We start from the raw sequence: 22,026 nt of genomic DNA on the forward strand, positions 1-22,026 counted from the left end.
GAATTTTTTGACCTTGTTTGGTCTTCTAGTGTCTCTTCTTCAGTCTTTTTGGGTTGACTCCAATAGTTGAATACCAAGTAAGCTACATGTTTTCCAGATAAAAAATTAATAAAAAGAGGCTTCACAGTTCTTAAGTATTTGACCCAACTATTTGGTTCAAGTTTTTGTAGGTGATTCAAACTAGAAACTTCAAATGGTTTACAGATTAGTAGTGTATCGAAGACTTGCCAGCTGAGGCAATATGGTGGTTCAGTGAATACAGCACAGACCCTGAAGTCAAGAAGACCTCAGTTCAGATATGGACATTAGGCACACACTAGCCTGAACAAGTCACTTAACTTCCCTTTGCCTAAGTTTTTTCCTTTGTAAAATGGAGCTAATAATAACACCTATCTTTCAGGATTATTGTAAAGATAAATAAGATTATTGAAAATTGCTTAGCATAGTGTCTGGTATATAGTAAACACTATATAAATAGTAGATATTACTCTCATTATTTAATTAGCATTATTATTTAAAGAACATTACTCATTTTTGCTACTTATTAACTGTGACCTGAGTAAGCCATTTGTCTTCTCTGAGAAGGTTTCCTCACTCATAAAGTGAGAATGCTAATTCCTGACTCCACCTGCCTTACAGAACATTTTTGTGTAACATTGTGGTTTAATGAAAAGAATCCTTGATCTTGACATCAAAATCTGTTACAAAGAGTTAACTTTAGTTTTGATGATAAGATAAATTTTTTTTAGGTTTTTTTTTCAAGGCAAATGGGGTTAAGTGGCTTGCCCAAGGCCACATAGCTAGGTAATTATTAAGTGTCTGAGACCGGATTTGAACCCAGCTACTCCTGACTCCAGGGCCAGTGCCTTATCCACTGCGCCACCTAGCTTCCCCAATAAGATAAATTTTCCATCAGTTTGAGTTTCCCCAAGGTGTAATAGGCTGTCTTGGAAGTTTGTGAGTTTACCCTAACTTGGTATCTTAAAAAAAGTCGAGGTGACCACTTGTGAAATATATTATTGAAGGTCAGTTATACTGATTGAAATTGGGGGAATTTGGTAATAATAATTGCCAAACATTGTGTGTGTGTGTGTGTTCATTTTGAAGTGGGTGATTCCTAAGGTTCTTTTCAATTCTGAAATGGAATTGTTTGTGTTTTCCTACAATATACTTTGCTCCTTTTTTTTTAATTTATTTTTTTTTAGGTTTTTGCAAGGCAAACGGGGTTAAGTGGCTTGCCCAAGGCCACACAGCTAGGTAATTATTAAGTGTCTGAGACCGGATTTGAACCCAGCTACTCCTGACTCCAAGGCCGGTGCTTTATCCACTGCGCCACCTAGCCGCCCCCAATTTTCCTCTTTCTTTGTTAGGTTGTCAGCTAGTACTTCTCAGTTATGTCAGTGTGCTTACCTATAACAGTCTTCCTCCTAATTTGCTGCTTTAATCTTCTTAGGGATTGATAACTGCAAAACCATGTTTATTAGAACTGCCTTAAGTCATCTTAGGCAGGCTCTGAAAAATTGTCTGAGGAACTTTTCCTATGAGTAAAGTTCATAAATTTAGTATCTGGGCTCTGTGGTTTTTATTTTTGCTATTGAGTAGCAAAAAAATAAACTTGTTGATCGCATATAGGGTAGTTGAGTCTTCTAAATAGCAAGTTTCATAATATCAAAGCATCTAGACCTAAAAGGGATTATAAGTCCAACCTAAGTTACCTCACCCCAAATATGATTCTCTTTTTCTTACACAAAGTGATTTCTGGATGAGTGAAGTATTACTATATTAATACTTTATTTTCTTGACATTAAACATGAAGGTCTTCAATTTGTATTATCTTTTTTTTAAGGTTTTTTTGTAAGGCAAATGGGGTTAAGTGGCTTGCTCAAGGCCACACAGCTAGGTAATTATTAAGTGTCTGAGACCGGATTTGAACCCAGGTACTCCTGACTCCAAGGCCAGTGCTTTATCCACTATGCCACCTGACCACCCCGAATTTATATATCTTTAATGAAGATGTAAAAGAGACTAACAGTATACAGTGAATAAATCTGCTTAGTTATAATTGTCAATTTCCTGTAACTCCCCCCCCCATATGCCATATAACATAAATCAACTTGAATTTCAAAGCATGTAAGATGAGAAGCTCAAAACATGAAGTCTTCACTTTTTTGGTGTCTACCTTTATTAACTTTGGAAAGCCTTTTTGGGTAGGACACTGGAACTAGCAAGAGGCTCACTCAGGAAATTTGATTTTTTTTTTCTAGTCCTTTGTAGTTTCACTATAAACGAATGATTTAACTTTTGTTTATTTCCTTATCACTAAAATAGGGGTAGTTTCTGTTCCTACATACTTCTACTGAGTAAAGATCAAATATGATCAAGTATGTGGCAGAGAGCTTTTAAATATATAATATAAAATGTGGCTCTGGCATTAATGGAAATATTATTCCAATAAAATCATTAATTTCTTTAGGCAAGAAGCAAGGCATCTATTTTTTTAATCCTATTATTATTTGCCTATAAGATGAAATTCTTGTACACAAATTTCCATGAATTTTTATAGACTCAAGTTACAAAATCTGAAATATATTCTTGAGAAGTAATTATGAGTCTAGGGGGGCATCTAGAGTCTTGGGATACTAAACATTTTACAAGTAAAAAAATTCCTTTCCAGGTTGTACAGAACTGGAGTATCAGGGGTAAGGAAAATAAGGTTGACAGGACCAGTAATTCTTCATTGCTGTGACTCTGGGAGGGACCAGGAATCATGGTATTTCATTTCTTGTTAGTCCTCTGCCAAGCCTGACATAGGAATCACCCTTACAGAACTGGTAATGCAGAGAAGTCAGAATTTCAAAAACTGAGTCTTCAGGTAATACTACTAAATTAATTCCCTGCATTATTGATTTTTTTTTTTGTAAGATTGAAATTCTTTACTGTTGGATACCTGTAATCCAATCAACAGAAGGTTTTGAATCAATTGTATTGTGAACAATCTAAATTAATCTCATAAGTAGTAGGTATATAGAAGAATAAAGCACTTAATAACAAAAGAGTAAAAACTTTGAGAAGAAATTCTAGAATGCACCTACTAGAAAGGAGAAAATGTCTTTAGCATGCATACCCATGGGCTAACACAGACAGCAGTATCAATTCAATCTGAAGCTCTTATAGAACAAAGATCAAATTAAATAAGATGACCCAAGAAAGAAACACAATTTAACCCTGAAGTATATTGATCTAGCTCTTTATCTTAGAATATTACTTTCAAATAACTACAACATCCTTGCAATTGCTCCTTGGAATACTTTTTGGAATTTTTTTCTTTGAAAGTAATTCTTGGATTTATCTCATTCTGATCAATAGCATCATTAACAAATGTTTAAACAGTCAAGTACTTAAGAGGCAGGATGGCATAAAATAATAGACCTGGAGTCAGAAAGATCTGCTTTCAAATTTTGCCCTTCACCTTAGTTCTTTAGCTATGGACAAGTCATTTGGTTTCTTCAAACCATAGTTTATTTATACCTGTATTACTTCTCTCAGAAGTTTGTAGTGCGATTCAAATGAGTTAATGTATATAAAATGTTTTGCAAACTTTATTATCTACATCTTTGTTAGTTATTATTTTATTTTATTTTATTTTATTTTATTTTTTTTTTTTTTAGGTTTTTGGGGTTAAGTAGCTTGCTCAAGGCCACACAGCTAGGGGTAATTATTAAGTATCTGGGACCGGATTTGAACCCAGGTACTCCTGACTCCAGGGCCTGTGATTTATCCACTGTGCCACCTAGCTGCCCCCCTTATTATTTCCTACTATGTGGGGAATCTGTTAGTTAGTGAGAGGGATAGAAAATTTACAAAAGATTGCATCCCTTCCACTAAAGAGTTGCCTTATGGTTTAGCATATAATATGGATAGATAGATATAATTTTTTTTAGGTTTTTTTTGCAAGGCAATGGGGTTAAGTGGCAATGTCATAGATGTGAATGGTAGGTTCATTCACTTAACACTGAGTAAAAAATATATCTGCTTGTGTAAAAGGGCAAAACACCTTCCAATCTCTTTCCCTAAAATATTTATGTCTCTAAAGCAGGATAGAAATGATTTTTAATAAACTCTCCCCAATGGGAAGATTTATTTGTATGAGCTAATATAGTGAAGTGAGCAGAACCAGAAGAACAATTTATATTATAACATCAATTTTATAAAAAGGAACCATGTTTTTTGTTTTTTTTTTGTCAAGGCAAATGGGTTTAAGTGGCTTGCCCAAGGCCACACAGCTAGGTAATTATTAAGTGTCTGAAGTAGATACTCCTGACTCCAGGGCCGGCGCTCTAACCACTGTGCCACCTAGCCGCCCTGGTATATATACTTTTATTAGACATCATAGTTATTTTGAATGATTTTCTTCTGTAAATATTGTTTTATCTTTCATGAGACTGGATAATGTTTGACTTCACAGAACAAATCTTTTCTAATTTTTAAACTAATAATTTAGTATATAGCGGGGCTAACCTTGGAATCAGGCTGTGTGACCCTAGATCAAGTCATTTAATACCCCATTTAACTCTCTATGAATGCAAGTAATAATGTTTTCAATTTCTTTTTTAGAGGATGCTTCTACATTTATAAACCATTATAAACAATTGTTTGACCTTTTGAATCACCTAAAGTCTAAGAAATTGCTTTTCATAGAGTTGCATGTTGGTTCATATTAAGCCTGTGCCTTTGAAAAAAACAAATGGATACCTTCATATGTTTTCTGACTGACATATGCTTTCTGCCCATATGGTTTCTGACATTTACAAAACTACCACCATTCATCCTAATGACATTTTTTTTATGAGTATATGCTTATGAGTATATCCCAAATAAAATGGGATATCTAGGGGGCACAGTGGATAGAGTTTCAGGTCTGAAGTCAGGAAGACTTCCTGTGTACAAATCTATCTGGGCAAGTCACTTACCCTTTTTCCCCTTAGTTCCTTATCTATAAGATGAACTGGGGAAGAAAATGGCAAACCAGTCCATTATCTTTCCCAGGAAAACGCCAAACGGAGTCATGAAGAATTGGACATGACTGAAAATTATTGAACACAACAAAACCAACTAAAACAAATTGACTCTATGACCTAGGCAGATAGTTAAGTACAGCAGGATATTATAGTATTTAGAGTCCCTGTTAATTCCTGAAATATTCCTAGGTTTTTAACCTCCTGTTTGTAGAGTATACAAACTACACTGAGAAGCATAGTCATATTTTAACATGACCAATGGTGAGTAAGCAGCTGGCAAGTCTGGGAATCCTTATAGCACATTAAAGTATCTTAGAGGTAATAGCAATTCTAGAATCAAAATTTTGGTACCATTAAGAGGGGGAAAAACCCCCAAACCTCTCAAATGTTAATTACAGTGATTTCCTTCTTAATTCATAACTCTGATACAAATTATAAACTCCATCATTGGTTTTATATCTTCAGTGTGCTTATCACAGGTCCTGGTATTTGGAAGTACTTAATAAATAAATGCTGATCTATTGAAAATATATCTCTTGCCAGAGATAAGCACAAAGATTAAGATGTTTTTGTTAATTTGTGTTATGGTCTCTTGCCATTTCATGCAACACACAGAGCATGGATTAACATTGGATTCTGTTTGAGGTTTGGTATAATTTTTTAAAAATATTTTTTAGAATCTAATAGCTCAGGTTCTATTCCTAAATCTAAAATTACAGGGACTTCTTTTTTTTTTAGTTTTTGCAAGGCAATGGGGTTAAGTGGCTTGCCCAAGGCCACAGGGCTAGGTAATTATTAAGTGTATGAGACCAGATTTAAACTCAGGTACTCCTGACTCCAAGGCCAGTGCTCTATCCACTGCGCCACCTAGCCGCCCCTTAAAAGGACTTTCTAAGGGAGAGTGTGGCTCTTAGTTTGCCATTGGCCTTTCAGAATGGAATATAAAAATAATTCATCAGAATCCTTTGCTTGTCTGTCCATGTTGGGCAAGCATAATGGCATAGTGGATAGAGTGTAGGACTGGGAGTCAGGAAGACTCAAGTCCTTCCTTACATACTAACTCTGACCTTGAACAAGTCACTTAACTATTCTGTGATTCATTTTTCCATCTTTAGAATGAGGATAATATTAACATTTCACAAGGTTGTTAAGAAGACCAAATGAGTAAACATGTAAAAAAAACTTTGCAGACCATAAATTGGGTGTGTTTTTTTTTTTTACGTTTTTGCAAGGCAATGGGGTTATGTGGCTTGTCCAAGGCCACACAGCTAGGTAATTATTAAGTGTCTGAGACCGGATTTGAACTGAAGATATTCCAGACTCCAGGGCTGGTGCTCTATCCACTGCGCCACCTAGCCGCCCCCATACATTGTTATATAAGGACTATCATCTTTTTTTTAATGCAATAATTTCAGCTTTTTCTACCATGTTATACATCTCAAGACCTTCCTTCTAATAATAGGGAATCTAATAGTGAAATATTAATTTTGGAGGTAGAAAACAGGTTTCTGTTTTAGCTCTGTTACTTGCAAGGTCACTTAATTACCGCATTTTTAAAATGTATATCCTGACTTTTGTAAAGCCTATCTCACAGATCTGTTGTGAGAACATTATGTAAATCTTTAGTACTTCAGGGATGTGTAATGTTTGGTATTGGCACTGACTCCCCAGTAAGCATTTCAACCTCTTTGTTAGAGCTGATGGACCTTGGGTAACTTTGAGTAAGAATGAGATTAGAATTGCCTTTATCTCAGGTTAACTGAATGAGTAAACTGATCTGCAGTGACCTTGAAGGAAACGTTTTCCAAGGGAAAGGCTCTTGGTAAAGAATAAAATCCACACTACTGAGGAAAAGTGATATGGGAGAAAGAACACTAGATTGGGATGAGATGGGATGGAAGCTGAGTTTGAGTCTAGACTCTGCCAATATTGACTTGCTGTATGACTTTGGGAAATTTGTTTCTTAGGCCATGAGTTTGAATTCTGTCTGATCTTTATATTGATGTTATAGCACTGACTTCTTTAATGTTTTAATTTTGCCTTCATAGTAGGGGTGGAGAATATCCAACCCATGAACAATTGGTCGACAATTGCAAACAGGACTCAAAATTTCCAAGAGATTTTTAGGGATGAATTGTTTGACAAAATATATCAGACAAATGATGTTATAAATATCTAAATAGCCCTTGGCAGAAAAAAAAAAGGTTCAACTTCCCTGCTTAACATTATTTTAGTTTCTACCCACTCTTGTAATATAAGGAATTAAGCCAAAACATCTGATATAAAAACCTTTTCAGATAGCATTCACAATATTCTTTCTTGTAATCCCCCATCTCTCTGCTATGAGAGAGAAAGGGAAGGAAAGGAGAAATGAACATTTTTTAAGCATCTAGCATGTGCTACAGTGTTCAGTGCTTTAGAAGTATTGACTTATTTGAGACATGTTTTACATTCTCTTTTTCAGCATCTTCTTTGATTTTTGTTTTTTAGTGTTTGACTTCATGTTTTTTTGATTTCTCATATTTTACTTTGTCTTAGTTGTTTAAAAATCTTCCTTCATTTCTCTTCATTTCTCATAATGTTCAATTCTTACTATGCAATAATAATCCATTACATACATACACCATAGGTTAGGGGAGGTTTTTGTCAGTTATTTCCTTAGTCCATTATTAAGGAATCATATTCAGCTCTTTACTGTTACTCATCTCCTATGTCTACTCATTTGTCATGTCTTAGTCTGCTTCCTCAACAAATTTTACATCCTTTCTTCTCTATTCATACACTTAGCACCCAGACCCTTCTTACTTCTGCAATAGTTTTTTATTGGTCTCTTGGCATTTAGTCTCTCTCCTCTGTATTCCATGCTCCATTAACTGAACTGATACTCTTTTTTGTTATTTTTTTAAATGTTTTTATTTTATTTTTTCTTAATTATATGTGGAAACAATTTTAACATAGATTTTTATAATTTTAAGTTCCAAAATCCTTGAGAAAGCAAGTACTTTAATAGACATCATACATGTGCAGTCATGCAAAGAAAATTTCCATATTAGTCATGTTACAAAAGAAAATAATGCCAAAAAATAATGAGAAAAATAAAGAATGCACAAATAAAGCCAAAGCAACCAAGATTAGAAGGAGTGCAGAAAGTTGGGAAACAATTTGCACTGTTAGTGTTTTTAATAAAGGACTCATTTCTAAAATATATAGAGAACTGAAGTTATTCCCCAATTGATAAATGGTTAAAGGGTATGAACAGGTAGTTTTCAGGTAAAGAAATTAAAACTATCTATATTCATAATAAAAATACTCTAAATCATTGATTAGAGAAATGCAAATTTTTAAATAAATCTAAAGTACAACCTTACACCTTATCAGATTGATCAGTGTTGAAGGGGATGTGGGAAAACTGTGATATCGATGCATTGTTGGTGGAGTTGTGAATTGATCCAACTATTCTCTAGAGCAATTTGGAACTATGCCCAAAGGGAGTTAAACCCCTTGAGCTAGCAATGCCAATACTAGGTCTGTATCCTAAAGAAATAATAAAAAAGGGAAAGAGACCCACATATAAAAATATTCATAGCTACTCTTTTTGTAGTGGCAAAGAATTGGAAAATGAGGATGCCCATTAGTTGGGGAATAGCTGAACAAATTGTGGCATATAAATGTAATGGAATATTACTGTTATATAATAAATAATGAGGGGCAGCTCAGAAAAGTCTGGTCTGGATAGACTTGCTTGAACTGATACTGAGTGAAGTGAGCAGAATCAAAATATTGTACACAGTAATAGCAATATCAACTATGATGGACTTAGCCCCTCTCAGAAGTTCATTGACTAATGACAATTCTAAAAGATTTGTGATGGAAAAATATCATCCACATCCAGAGAAAAGATTATGAGTCTGACTGAAGACCAAAGCATTCTATTTTTACTTTTTAAAATTTGCTTTATTTTTTGTAATGATTTTCCCCCTTTTTTAGTTCTGACTTCTTTCCTTTTAGTTCTAATATGGAAATATGTTAAATGATTAAATACATCTATACATATACATATGCATACATATGTGTGTATATATACACACATATGTATGTATGTATAAAACCTAAATCAGCCTACTTGCTGTCATAGAGAAAACAGGAAAGAAAGGGATGTAGAAAAATGTGGAACTCAAAAGGTAACAAAAAAAATGAATTTGGAAAATCATCTTTCCCTAACATTCAAGAAAAAAAAGTCTATGACATTTCTTCATTACCTATAATGCTGCTTTTGAATTTCTATGTGTATAATCTAGCATATTGAGGAAAGATATTTATTCCTATGGTTTTTTTGTTTTTGTAGATGATTGTTATAGTTTGGCCAATATAGTTATAGAGATGATTGTTATAGTTTGTTCAATGATTTTTCTTCATCTATTAAAATAAACATGGGGTTTTAATTGTTTCTGATTTATTAGTTTCTATAATATTTATAGTTTTACTAATATCAAACCAAATTTGTGTTTGTCATAGCTCCAACTTGTTCATAGTATATAATTTTTTAATAAAAAATGTGTAAAATAGTATGCTTCAATCTGCATTCAGTTCTTTCTCTGGAGGTGGATAACATTTTTCACTATAAATCCATCAAAAGTGTTTTGGGTCAATATATTGCTGAGAATATCTTAGTCATTCATAGTTGATCATTGTACAGTACTGTTGTTACTGTGTACAGTGTTCTCTGGATCCATTTACTTTACTTTGTATCAATTCATAATAGTCATCTTAAATTTTTCTGAAAGTATCCTCCTCATCATTTCTTATTTCACAATAGTATCCCATCACAAATCTCAAGTTATTCACTCATTCCTCAATCTTCAATTTCTAAAAAATTGATACTATAAGTATTTTTGTACATATGAGACCTTTTCCTTTTTTATTTAACATTTTGTTTTCCAATTATATACAATAGTAATATGTACCCATCATTTTCTGCAAGGTTCTGAATTCTACAAATCCCCCCCCCCTTCCACAGAAGGCTGTCTGACAGCCTCTACATTGTTTCCGTGCCATACATTGATGTAAGTTGAATGTTATAAGTAAACATAAGAATAAATTATAAACCCCCTCCTCCCCCAAGAAGATGAAAAACCTCAAGAATAGAGAGAGGGAGAAAAAAAAATTGTACTTCAGTCTTGTGTTCAGATTTCAATGGCTCTGTCTCTGGGGTGAGTTGCTTTCTTTATCATAAGTCCACCAGAGAAGTTGCTTCAACATTTTTCCCACAGTTGCTATTACTAGCTGTACCTCCATTCTATTTCTCCCCACTCTCATTTATTCTATTCTCTCTCTCCTTTCATCCTGGCCCTGTCCAAAAGTGTGTTGAATCTGAGTACCCTCTCCCTCAGTCTTCCCTCTCTTCTGTCACCTACTCTCCCCTTCCTCCCCCCATTCCCCCTCATTCTGCCCCTTTCCTTCCATCCTTCTCCAGGGAAAGATAGATTTCCTCACCCTATTGTATGTTATTTCCTTCCTGAGCCATTTCCAATGAGAATGAAGGCTCACTCATTCCCCCTTGCCTTCTCCCTCCCCTCCATTGAAAAAAAAGATTTTTCTTGACTCTTATGTGAAATCTCTCAGCTTCTTCATCTCCTTTTCCTTCCTCCCATTACTTCCCCCTATCGCCCATTGACTCCATCCCTTTACCACATCATACCATTATATTCCGTGTCTTCCTATGTCCTGTCTATATATGCTCCTTCTAACAGCTCTTATAAATGAGAAAGTTCATATGAGTTATCAATATCTTCTTCCTATGCGGGAATATAAGCAGTTCAACATCATCTTAGTCCCTTTCTTCCACTCCCTCTATGGTTCACCAGAGTCCTATACTTGTAGATCAGACTTTCTGTTCAGCTTTGGTTGTCTCAGTAGGAAAGTTTGAAAGTTTGAAAGTCCCCTGTTTCATTGAAAGTCCATGTTTTCCCCTGAAAGGGGATGTTCAATTTTGCTGGGTAGTTGATTCTCAGTTGTAAACCAAGATCTTTTGCCTTCTGGAATATCATATTCAAATCCCTACGAGCCCTTATTGTAGATGCTGCTAGATCCTGTGTAATACTGACTATGGAGCCTCAGTAGTTGAATTGTTTGTTTCTAGCAACTTTAAGAATTTTCTCTTTGATTTGGGAGTTTTGGAATTTGGCTATAATATTCCTTGAAGTTTTTCCTTTTGGGATCTCTTTCAGGGGATAACTGGTGAATTTTCTCTATTTCTATTTTACCCTCTGCTTCTAGCATCTCAGGGCAATTTTGCTGTATTATTTCTTGAGAAATGAAGTCTAGACTTTTTTCCTGCTTGTGCCTTTCAGATAGCCCAATAATTTTTAAATTATTTCTTCTGGATCTATTTTCAAGGTTGGTTGTTTTTCCAATGAGATATTTCACATTTTCTTGTAATGTTTGGCTTTTTTGGCAGTTTTATTTCTTTTTTGCTTTCTTGGAAAGTCATCAGCTTCCTTTAGTTCCATTTTGCATTTGAAGGAGTTATTTTCTTATGAGAGCTTTTTTTATCTCCTTTTCCAGCTGGCCAATTCTACTTTTTAAGGCATTCTTCTCCTCATTTTTTTGTTTTGCCTTTTCCATTAAGCCTAAACTGGTTTTTAACATTATTTTCTTCAGTATTTTTTGTATTTCTTTCACTAAACTTTTGATTTGGTTTTCATGATTTTTCTGCATTGCTCTCATTTCTCCTCCCAATTTTTCCTCCATCTCCCTTAATTGCTTTTCAAAGTATTTTTTGAACTCATCCATAATCTGAGCCTATTTTCTATTTTTTCTTGGAGGTTTTGGATACAGAAGCTTTGATTTTTGTCGTCATCTGAGTGTGTGTTTTGATCTTCCATGGGACTAAAGTAATTCTCTCTTTTCTTTTCAAGGTTTTTCAAGGCAAAAGGGGTTAAGTGGCTTGCCCAGGCCACACAGTAGGTAATTATTAAGTGTCTGAGGCCGGATTTGAACCCAGACACTCCTGACTTCAGAGCCGGTGTTCTATCCACTGCGCCACCTAGCTGCCCCCTCAAACATAGCTTTTAAATTGGATACAGAGTCAGGAAGACTTGAGTTCAAATTTTGTCTCTGACAGTTACTTGCTGCGTCTGGACAAATTACTTAATCTCTTTCAGTTTTGTCTTCCTTATCTACAAAATGAGTCTAGTAATAACTAATGTGCCTACCTTATAAGGTTGATATGAAGTACAAATGACACGTATATAAAGCAAAACCTTTAGTTTGGGTAGAGAAATCAGGACTTTTACCAAGGCTGCGGAAATTTGTGGTGTTGGCAATGTTTACACTTCTCTTACAGTACAAAAAGAGCTGAATCTATCATCCTAATACATAAGAACAGGCAGCTGGGTGGCTGTGTAGTGGATGGAGCACTAGCCTTGGAGTTCTTATGTGACCTTAGGAAGGTCACTGAACCCCATTGCCTTGTAAAAAAGAAAAAAATTCTTAAGAAGATTGGTTAAAATGGGCAACTACTTCTCTGACATGGAAATACCTCAAATGAGCTTTTTTTTTTAGTCTTCATGTCTTGAATGACCCATATTCCTATCTCATCTTGCATTTTGTTCAGCAGTGACCTCAAAGTGTACTAAGGACTTTAATAGCAGCATCTTTTAAAAAAATAATTTTATTTTTTTCCCCAATTAAATGTCAAAACAATTTTTAACGTTATTTTTTGTTTTTAGGTTCAAATTCTGTCTTCCCTTCTCTCCCTGAGACAGTAATCAATCTGATATAGTTTATACATGTGTAATCATGTAAAATAGATGTGTCATTTTGTACAAGAAGACTTGAACAAAAATAAATGAACAATAATATGTTTCAGTCTATATTCAGATACTATGTTATTTCTCTGGAGGTGTAAAACAATAATAAATGTTTATTGGCTGGTTCTACATCAGCTTTGTTTCCAGGTTTTTGCCACTAAAAAGATTTCTTTGATCATTTTTTGATATAATATTCTTTTACTTCCTTTGGTCATGTTCCTAGTTAGGTGGATTGGTAGACCAAAGGATATATATGTGTATAATTCACTTTTTTCTTGGTGGAATTCTAAATTGAAATATAGATTGCTAAAGCCACTTCACAACTCTACTAACCATGCAGTCTAAAGCTTCTGTTCCTACAGCCCCCTTAATATTAACTTCCCATCTTTTTTCATATTTGCTAATCTGCATGAAATAAGGTAATATAAATCTGAATTGTTTCAATTCGCATTTTTCCTTGTGATTAGTGATTTGGGAGCATATTTCCATGTGATCACTTGTAGTTTGCAAATCTTTTGAGAGCTGATCATATTTTTTGGTCACTTATCTACTGAGGAATAGCCTTGTTAGCCATTTACTATACACTTCAGATTACTTACTTGTTGTTAAACCATTTACCATATACTTCAAACTACTTACATACATTCTTCATTCTGTGCACTCTAAATAGATGCTTGTGCTCTTAATATTTTACAAGCATTTTGGTTAAAAGTTGTAACTTGAAAATGCTTAAGTTAATGTTAGTATTGGGTAATAAGTAGATAAATGTGTAACTAATTAAATATAAATTTATATCCTTGACTATACTCAGTATAGAGTCTGGCAGGTATAAAGCATTCATTGAGTAAAATGAATTGGCTTCTTCCAGAAGGAGCAGGAGGAATGGGAGGAGAAGCAATGATAGTTATTCAGCCTGGAATTTGTGGCTACTTCTTGTCCCCAGAAAGCATTTTGGCTGAAGCTGAGAAAACTACTCATCCATTGTTGGCCAGCCAATGAGTTAGATATGTTTTGTTTTGCTTTGAAAAGCTGGAGTAAAGATTATTTGGAATTTAAGGCAATTACAAGATGAGATGCATCTCCCTCCCCCCACTCTAGTGACTAAAATTTATCACTGAACTTTGCATATTTGAAGCCACTATATTATCTTTTGTACTTCTTTGTTCTTGACTTTGTCTTGTATTACCACAGATAAGAGCCTCCTTTTTAATCTGTTTATCAGGGTGCTTCATGTTACCACCTTGATCTTACTGCTCAAAGACTGGGGAGGGAGAGATGAGGACTCCTTAGAATTTAAATGTAATACATATTTTTTTCTTGATTAAAAATGAGTTTTTTAATATTTGCTGAATTTATTTGTCCAAGGATTCTTTCTCTTTTTAAGGTAAACCAGCAAGATAATACTGTACAATTTTACCAAATGCTCATCTACTTTAGATTTTAACAGATTTAACTATGAAGATTTGTGTTATCAAGAAAATTACCCTCTTATTAAGATTTGAGTAACTTTTATGGTAGATTTATGGAAGAAACTGAATGGGGATAGAAAGGAATGTACCTTTTTCTCTGCAGTACATAGAACTTATACAAAAATTGACTATGTACTAGGACATAAAAACCTAATGATCAATTGCAGAAAGGCATAAATAGTGAATACATCTTTCTCAGATCACAATGCAATAAAAATCATATGCAATACTGGGCCAAGGAGATACAGACCCAGAACAAATTGGAAACTGAATAACCTCATTTTAAAAAATGAATGGACCAAAAAACAAATTATAGAAAGAATTAACCATTTTATCCTAGATAATGATAATAATGAAACAATATACCAAAACCTATGGGATTCATTCAAAGCAACTCTCAGGGGATATATTATAGCTCTAAATGCTTATATGAATAAATTGGAGAAAGAGGAAATCAATGAACTAAACATGCAACTAAAAAAATTAGAGAAAGAACGAATCAAAAATCCCCAATTAAATACCAAATTAGAAATTCTAAAAATTAAAGGAGAAATTAATAAAATTGAAAGCAAAAAAACTATTGAATTAATAAATAAAACCAAAAGTTGTTATTATGAAAAAAAGCAATAAAATTGATAAACCTCTGGTCAATTAAAAAGAAAGAAAGAAGAAAACCAAATAGCTAGTATCATAAATGAAAAAGATGAACTCACCACCAATGAGGAGGAAATTAAGTAATAATTCGAAATTATTTTGCCCAAATCTATGCCAATAAATATGATAATCTAAGTGAAATGGATGAATATTTACAAAAATATAAGTTGCCCAGGTTAAATGAAGAAGAGATTAAATACCTAAACAACTCTATCTCAGAAAAAAGAAATTCAACAAGCCATTACTGAACTCCCTAAAAAAAAAATCTCCAGGGCCTGATGGATTCACAAGTGAATTCTACCAAACATTTAAGGAACAATTGGTTCCAATCCTATATAAACTCTTTGGAAAAATGGAGAAAGATGGAACTCTGCCTAACTCTATGAAACCAATATGGTACTGTTACCTAAACCAGGAAGAGTTAAAACAGAGATTTATTCCAGGAATGCAGGGTTGGTTCAATATTAGGAAAACTGTTAGTATACTTAATTATATCAACAACAAACCAATCAGAAATCATATGATCATATCAATAGATGCTGAAAACGCTTTTGACAAAATACAGCATCCATTCCTATTAAAAACACTAGAGAGTGTAGGAATAAATGGACTGTTCCTTAAAATAATTAGCAATATCTATCTGAAACCATCAACAAGCATTATACTAAATGGGGAGAGGCTAGAGGCATTCCCAATAAGATCAGGGGTGAAACAAGGGCACCCATTATCACCACTACTATTGAATATTGTATTAGAAATGTTAGCATCAGCAATTAGAGAAGGAAAAAGAAATTAAAGGAATTAGAACTGGGAAGGAAGAGACAAAACTCTCACTCTTTGCAGATGACATGATGCTCTACCTAGAAAATCCTAAGAAATCATCTAAAAAACTACTGGAAACAATTAGCAATTTTAGCAAAGTTGCAGGTTATAAAATAAACCCTCATAAATCCTCAACATTTCTATATATGTCTAGCAAGAAACAGCAAGAAGAGCTAGAAAGAGAAATCCCATTCAAAGTAACCTCAGACAATATAAAATATTTGGGAGTCTATTTGCCAAGACAGACTCAGAATCTTTTTGAAAACAATTATAAAACATTTCTCACACAAATTAAATCAGATTTAAATAAACTGGACAAATATCAGCTGCTCATGGATAGGTAGAGCTAATATAATAAAAATGACAATTCTACCAAAACTAAACTATCTGTTTAGTGCCCTACCAATCAAAATTCCAAGAAATTACTTTAATGAGTTAGAAAAAAATGTAAATAAATTCATATGGAGAAATAAAAAGTCAAGAATTGCCAGGAGCTTAATGAAAAAAAAAGTGCAAAAGAAGGTGGCTTAGCCCTATCCGATCTAAAATTATATTATAAAGCATCAGTCATGAAAACTGTTTGGTATTGGCTAAGAAATAGAGTGGTGGACCAGTGGAATAGACTAGATGTAAAAGCAGATAATTAGGGTAATCTGCTGTTTGATAAACCCAAAGAGTCCAGCCATTGGGATAAAAACTCCCTCTTTGATAAAAATTGCTGGGATAATTGGAAGTCAGTATGGAAGAAACTTAGATTAGACCAACACCTCACACCCTTTACCAAGATAAGATCCAAATGGTTACAGGACATAGACATAAAAAACAATACTATAAGCAAATTAGAAGATCAAGGAGTAGTCAGTCTACCTGTCAGATCTATGGAAAGGGGAACAGTTTATGACTAAGGAAGAGTTGGAGAATATCACCAAAAACCAATTAGATGATTTTGATTACATTAAATTAAAAAGCTTTTGCACAGATAAAACCAATATAACCAAGATCAAAAGAAATGTAGTAAAGTGGGAAACAAGCTTTACAACTAATGATTCTGATAAAGGACTCATTTCTAAAATATACAGAGAACTGAGACACATTTTTAAAACAAAAAGCCATTCCCCAATTGACAAATGGTCAAAGGTTATGCAAAGGCAATTTACAGATGAGGAGATCAAAGTAATCCATAGCCATAATGAAAAAATGTTCTAAATCATTAATTATTAGAGAAATGCAAATTAAAGCTTCTCAGAGGTACCACCTCACACCTCTCAGATTGGCCAGTATGACCAGGAAGGATAATGATCATTGTTGGAAGGGATGTGGGACACTATTGCACTGTTGGTGAAGCTGTGAACTCATCCAACCCTTCTGGAGAGCTATTTGGAACTATGCCCAAAGGGCAACAAAAATGTGCATACCCTTTGACCCAGCAATACCACTATTGGGTCTATACCCTGAAGAGATGAGGAAAAAGGGTAAAAACATTACTTGTACAAAAATATTTATAGCAGCCCTGTTTGTGGTGGCAAAGAATTGGAAATCCAGTAAATGTCCTTCAATTGGGGAATGGCTTAGCAAACTGTGGTATATGTATGTCATGGAACACTATTGTTCTATTAGAAACCAGGAGGGACAGGATTTCAGGGAAACCTGGAGGGATTTGCATGAACTGATGCTGAGTGAGATGAGCAGAACCAGAAAAACACTGTACACCCTAACAGCAACATGGGGGTGATGATCAACCTTGAAGGACTTGCTCATTCCATCAGTGCAACAATCGGGAACAATTTTGGGCTGTCTGCAAAGGAGAGTGCCATCTGTATCCAGATAAGGAGATGTGGAGTTTGAACAAAGGGCAAGGACTATTCCCTTTAATTTAGAAAAAAAAAACAGATAGCTTATTGTCTGATCTTGTTACCTCTTAGACTTCTCTTCTCTTTAAGGATATGATTTCTCTCTCATCACTTGGAACAAGGCACAACATGGAAACAAAGTAAAGACTGACAGAGTGCTTTCTGTGGGGGGGAGGGGGGAGGGAAGCAAGATTGGGGGAAAAATGTAAAACTCAAATAATATCTTTAATAAAAATTAATTAAAAAAAAGATTTGAGTAACTTTAAGGAAATATCTCCCAATGCTCATATCCCAAATCAAGTATTTCCAAGACCTATCAAGTAAAATAAGCCTTTATATTAGTAGTGTTAAGTGACTAACTTATAATGCCTAATAACTCAGTATAATTATAACATCAATAGCTTAGCATCTTAAATACTTAACTGTATATAGAAATTATATTGCTGAATTTATTTGGAAGAGATAATTTTGGAATTTGGACCTTTTGGAAAATAAGCAACACTAGTGTAGTCCTTAGTTTGTTCAAATAGAAAGATTTCAGTTTTGTTTTGTTTTTGCAAGGCAGTGGGGTTAAGTGGCTTGCCCAAGGTCACATGGCTAAGTAAATATTAAGTGTCTGAGGCGGGATTTGAACTCAGGTGCTCCTGACTCCAAGGCCAGTGCTCTATCCACTGTGTCACCTAGCTCCCCTCAAATACAAAGATTTTGACCAAAAACTTGTCATGCAGAAAAGAACAACATGGCTTCCTACACTCCCCTCTCCCCTAGCCTTATGCTGTAAATTATTTAATTTAACTTAAAAGAACTTTTTTCTCTTTTCCTTTCTAAGACTGTGTCTAGACAGGTGGATATCATTACTTTGACTACCTCATTATGAAAATAATAAAATTCTGGAGGACTTGAGCTATTTTATTCAGTTTGTCTGTTTTCCAAAAATTTTGACCTGTTATGAGCAAATTTTATTATTTCCATAGTATTCTTCCTACATCTGTGTGTATATACAGGTACCATGGAATGCATTACAAGTCAAATATTGTATTTTTTTTTGAAAGCAACTAATTTTTTTATGTTGGGGAGGTGGTGCCTTCAACATGTAAGAGTCCCTGATACAGAAACTTCTTCACTAAAGCAGATATATAATGTATTCATGATTTAAAGTCTTAGAGACTTGATTGTAAATACTGAGCGGTTAAATAACTTACCCATGATTACATAGCTAGTATGTAAAAAGACAGTACTTGAACCCAGATCTTCCTGATTTCAACACCAGCTTTTTAGTCATTCAAAAGCCATTTATTACCTTTACCAGCACTGTGCTAAATGTGGAGTTTACAATAAAAGACCAAAAGCAACTATTTTAACAGGTAAGGAAGCATGCAAATAATTATACAGATGAGGTACATAAATGTAGATGTGTAAATGAAATGTAATTCCAGAGGAAAGATATAGCAGTGGGAATTGAGGATAAGGGAAGAAAATAAGGAAAGGACTCTTGTAGAAGGTGAAATCCTACCCAAATCTTGAAAGAACACCCAAGTTCAGATTCAATCTCAGATACTTATTAGCTTTGTGACCCTGGGCAAGTCATTCAACCTCTGCTTGCCTCAAGTTTCCTCATTTGTAAAATGAGCAAACCACTCCAAGATCTTTCCAAAAAGATCCAAATGAGGTCACAAAGAGTCAAATGTGATGAATGGAAAGATCAAATGATATATTTGTAAGGTACTTAGATTTTGTAAAGCTTAGCACAGAGTAGGTACTTCATAAATCTGTGTTTTCTTTTTTATATCTCTGGGCCTCAGTTTCTTTATCTGTAAAGTAAGAGGGGGTTGGATCAGGTGCTGTGATTTAAGTGTATTTCAAGTATTCGTGTTCTTTTTAAGATAACTTTTTATGTTCCTTTTTAAGATAGCTGACACATAGTGCTTTAAGGTTAGTGAAGCTGTGTGTACAATTATTCCATTTGGTCCTCAAAACAACCCTTATAGATAAGAAAACTGAGATCAGAAGAGGTTAGATGACTTACCCAAGGTTATGTATTTATGGTATCTAAAGGAACATTTGACTCCAAGATCAAAGCTCAGTCCTTGGTGTAGGATTTTTGATTCAAGTTGAGACAGAGACTTTTTCCTTTCATTGTATCCTCAGCACTTGGCAGTCTGCATGGTATATAATAAACACTTACTAAATACTTGGCTTACTAAAAGCTCTGGATCTGGAGTCAGAAAATTCTGAGTTCTAATCCAGCCTCAGATACCAACTGTGTGACACTGGAGAAGTCTCTTTTCTCTGTTTGCCTAGTTTCCTCATCTGTAAAATGATCTGGAAAAAGAAATGGCAACCCATTCCAGTATCTTTGCCAAGGAAATCCCAAATGGGGGAGCCACAGAGTAAGAAACGATTCAAATGACTAAACACTTAATGTTTATTACCTAAAAGTCTCACCACACTGCCTTTCAGACCTTATCCTCCAGTATTGTGTTCAGTTCCAGGATCACAATTTAAGAAAGCTCTAATAAACTGGAGAGAACATGAGAAAGACAACCTGGATGATAAAGAACCTTGAGTCCCTTCTTGTGGGCATTAATTGAAGGAAGGGGACAGATGAAGAGAAGACTGGAGGTGGAGGGGAGGGGGTAGGAGAAGCAGCAGCATAATAATAATGATAATGATAATGATGATAATAATAATAGAGAAGCAGCAGCAACATGATGATGATGATAATGATGATGATGATGATAATAATAATAATTAAGGGCCAGGAGCAGTGGGGAGAATTTGCAGAGAGATAGATTTGGGGGCCTCATGTTGGGAAAAACTCCTAAGAATTAGCTGTTCAGAGGTGGAATGGGCTTTTTTTTTTTGGAATGGGCTTTTTTAAGAGGTATGTTTATATGGGGAGAGATCATCTGGATGATTGAACCCTGGTAGAATATGTTTACAGGAAAGATTGCTTTCAAATATGGGTTGGAGTTGGTCATTGCTGAGAGATCCATTCCAATTTAAATTATGTGAATCTAAGACCTGGTTTTGCCAATTCCTATAAATGATGAAAAAAAGGAAACCAGAGATGTTATCTAGACTACCTCCCTCATTTTGCAACTAAGGAAACAGAAAATTGGAGATGATTTCAAATGTCCCTTAATGCCTTCTGTGGAATCAGTGATCCTGGCCTCCTCACAGAATACAAACTTCTTAAGAACAAGGTTAGTTTTTATTTTATGTTTTGTACGCTTGAAGTCTGTCACAGAGCAAATATTAGGCACTTAATGCCTGTCAGACAAATAAGGATTAAATGATTTAGACAGATAAATCAGTCTTGATTAAAAGTAATTTTCATAAATCCTCAGGCACAAAATTTTACGTGCCATCTTACAGAAGCTTTGTTGCTTTTTACCCGAGTTTACCTATTTTAGGAAGACAGAATGGTATGATGGAAATGACTTCTAGATTTGGAGTCAGAGGACCTCAGGTTCACTTTCTGAATGTATTCCTGTGTGACCTTGGACAAGTTATTTAATTACTTTTCTAAGACTGTTTTCTTCCCTGTAAAATAAGGGGTTTGGAATAGGTGTTCTTCTAACTCTTAATCAATGTTCTTGCTTCAGTCCATTGTATTATTTTGTCATCTTGTATCACTAACAATTTTAGGTTTAAAGATTTCCTGGAAAGAGCTTAAATCTGGAAATTATAAGATATGGGTGCTGGCATTTTAATCTCTAATTCAGAGTTTAAAATGAGCCAATTAATATCTGCCCCCACTAACAGTAGCAAAAAAGTCTGAAAAGGATTTCTGGTTCTCTGGAATTTGGAATAAAAATATCAGAAGTTTCTGGAATTCTAAAGCAATATATCTGAATTTCAAAGTGAAAACTAGCAAAATTTGAATAATTTGCCTCCTAAGACAAAGTCATTTCTGGTCTGGGGATCAGTTGGTTCCCCTTCTATTCATCCTAAAATTGCTTCTTGCCAGATAACTCTGATTGGTTGGAAGTGGAGCTCCTCCTCCTTTCTTTAGAATGTTTTGGTGGAACTTCTGTCCCTGCCCCTTTTGTATATGGTATGGTTGCCTCGGAGCATGTGCAGGCACATCTCTCTTTGCCAGCAGTATGAAGGTCTGCAGGTCTTATTTCCGTGTCCCACTGAGGGGGAATTGGATGTGGAGGAGGTAAGAATGTAATTTCATATTAGGCTCTGTATTCTTGTTGTTTTGTTTTGTTTGTTTTTAAAGAAATGAGAATTTCTGTTTTCCAAACCTTGTTTGTTTGGTTTACAAAGCTAAAATTCCTTCATGCTTTTGTAGGTTTATAGGATTCAGAATTGGAAGGAATCTTGGAGCACCTAGACCAGCTCTTTCATTTTACAAATGATGAAAGACTTAGAGGCGTGAACTGACTTGCCC

At 34.6% G+C, this 22,026-nt stretch overlaps 1 protein-coding gene across 5 annotated transcripts in view; it reads left to right on the forward strand.

The window, feature by feature from the left end:
- ABHD12 (abhydrolase domain containing 12, lysophospholipase) overlaps positions 1 to 22,026 on the forward strand; it is a 143,944-nt gene that overhangs the window by 30,399 nt on the left and 91,519 nt on the right. For 2 of the 5 annotated variants that reach the window (XM_074209299.1, XM_074209300.1), the window contains exon 1: positions 20,906 to 21,792. The exons of 2 other annotated variants lie outside the window; for them this stretch is intronic. In XM_074209299.1, coding sequence (XP_074065400.1) covers positions 21,644 to 21,792 — 149 coding nt within the window. In that variant the 5' untranslated portion in view covers positions 20,906 to 21,643. Of the gene's footprint in view, positions 1 to 17,871; positions 20,831 to 20,905; positions 21,793 to 22,026 lie in introns of those variants that run through there. One more of the 5 variants, XM_074209301.1, reaches the window with a different exon arrangement.

The sequence above is a fragment of the Macrotis lagotis genome, chromosome 1, assembly GCF_037893015.1.
Source record: "Macrotis lagotis isolate mMagLag1 chromosome 1, bilby.v1.9.chrom.fasta, whole genome shotgun sequence".
NCBI lineage: Eukaryota > Metazoa > Chordata > Mammalia > Peramelemorphia > Peramelidae > Macrotis > Macrotis lagotis.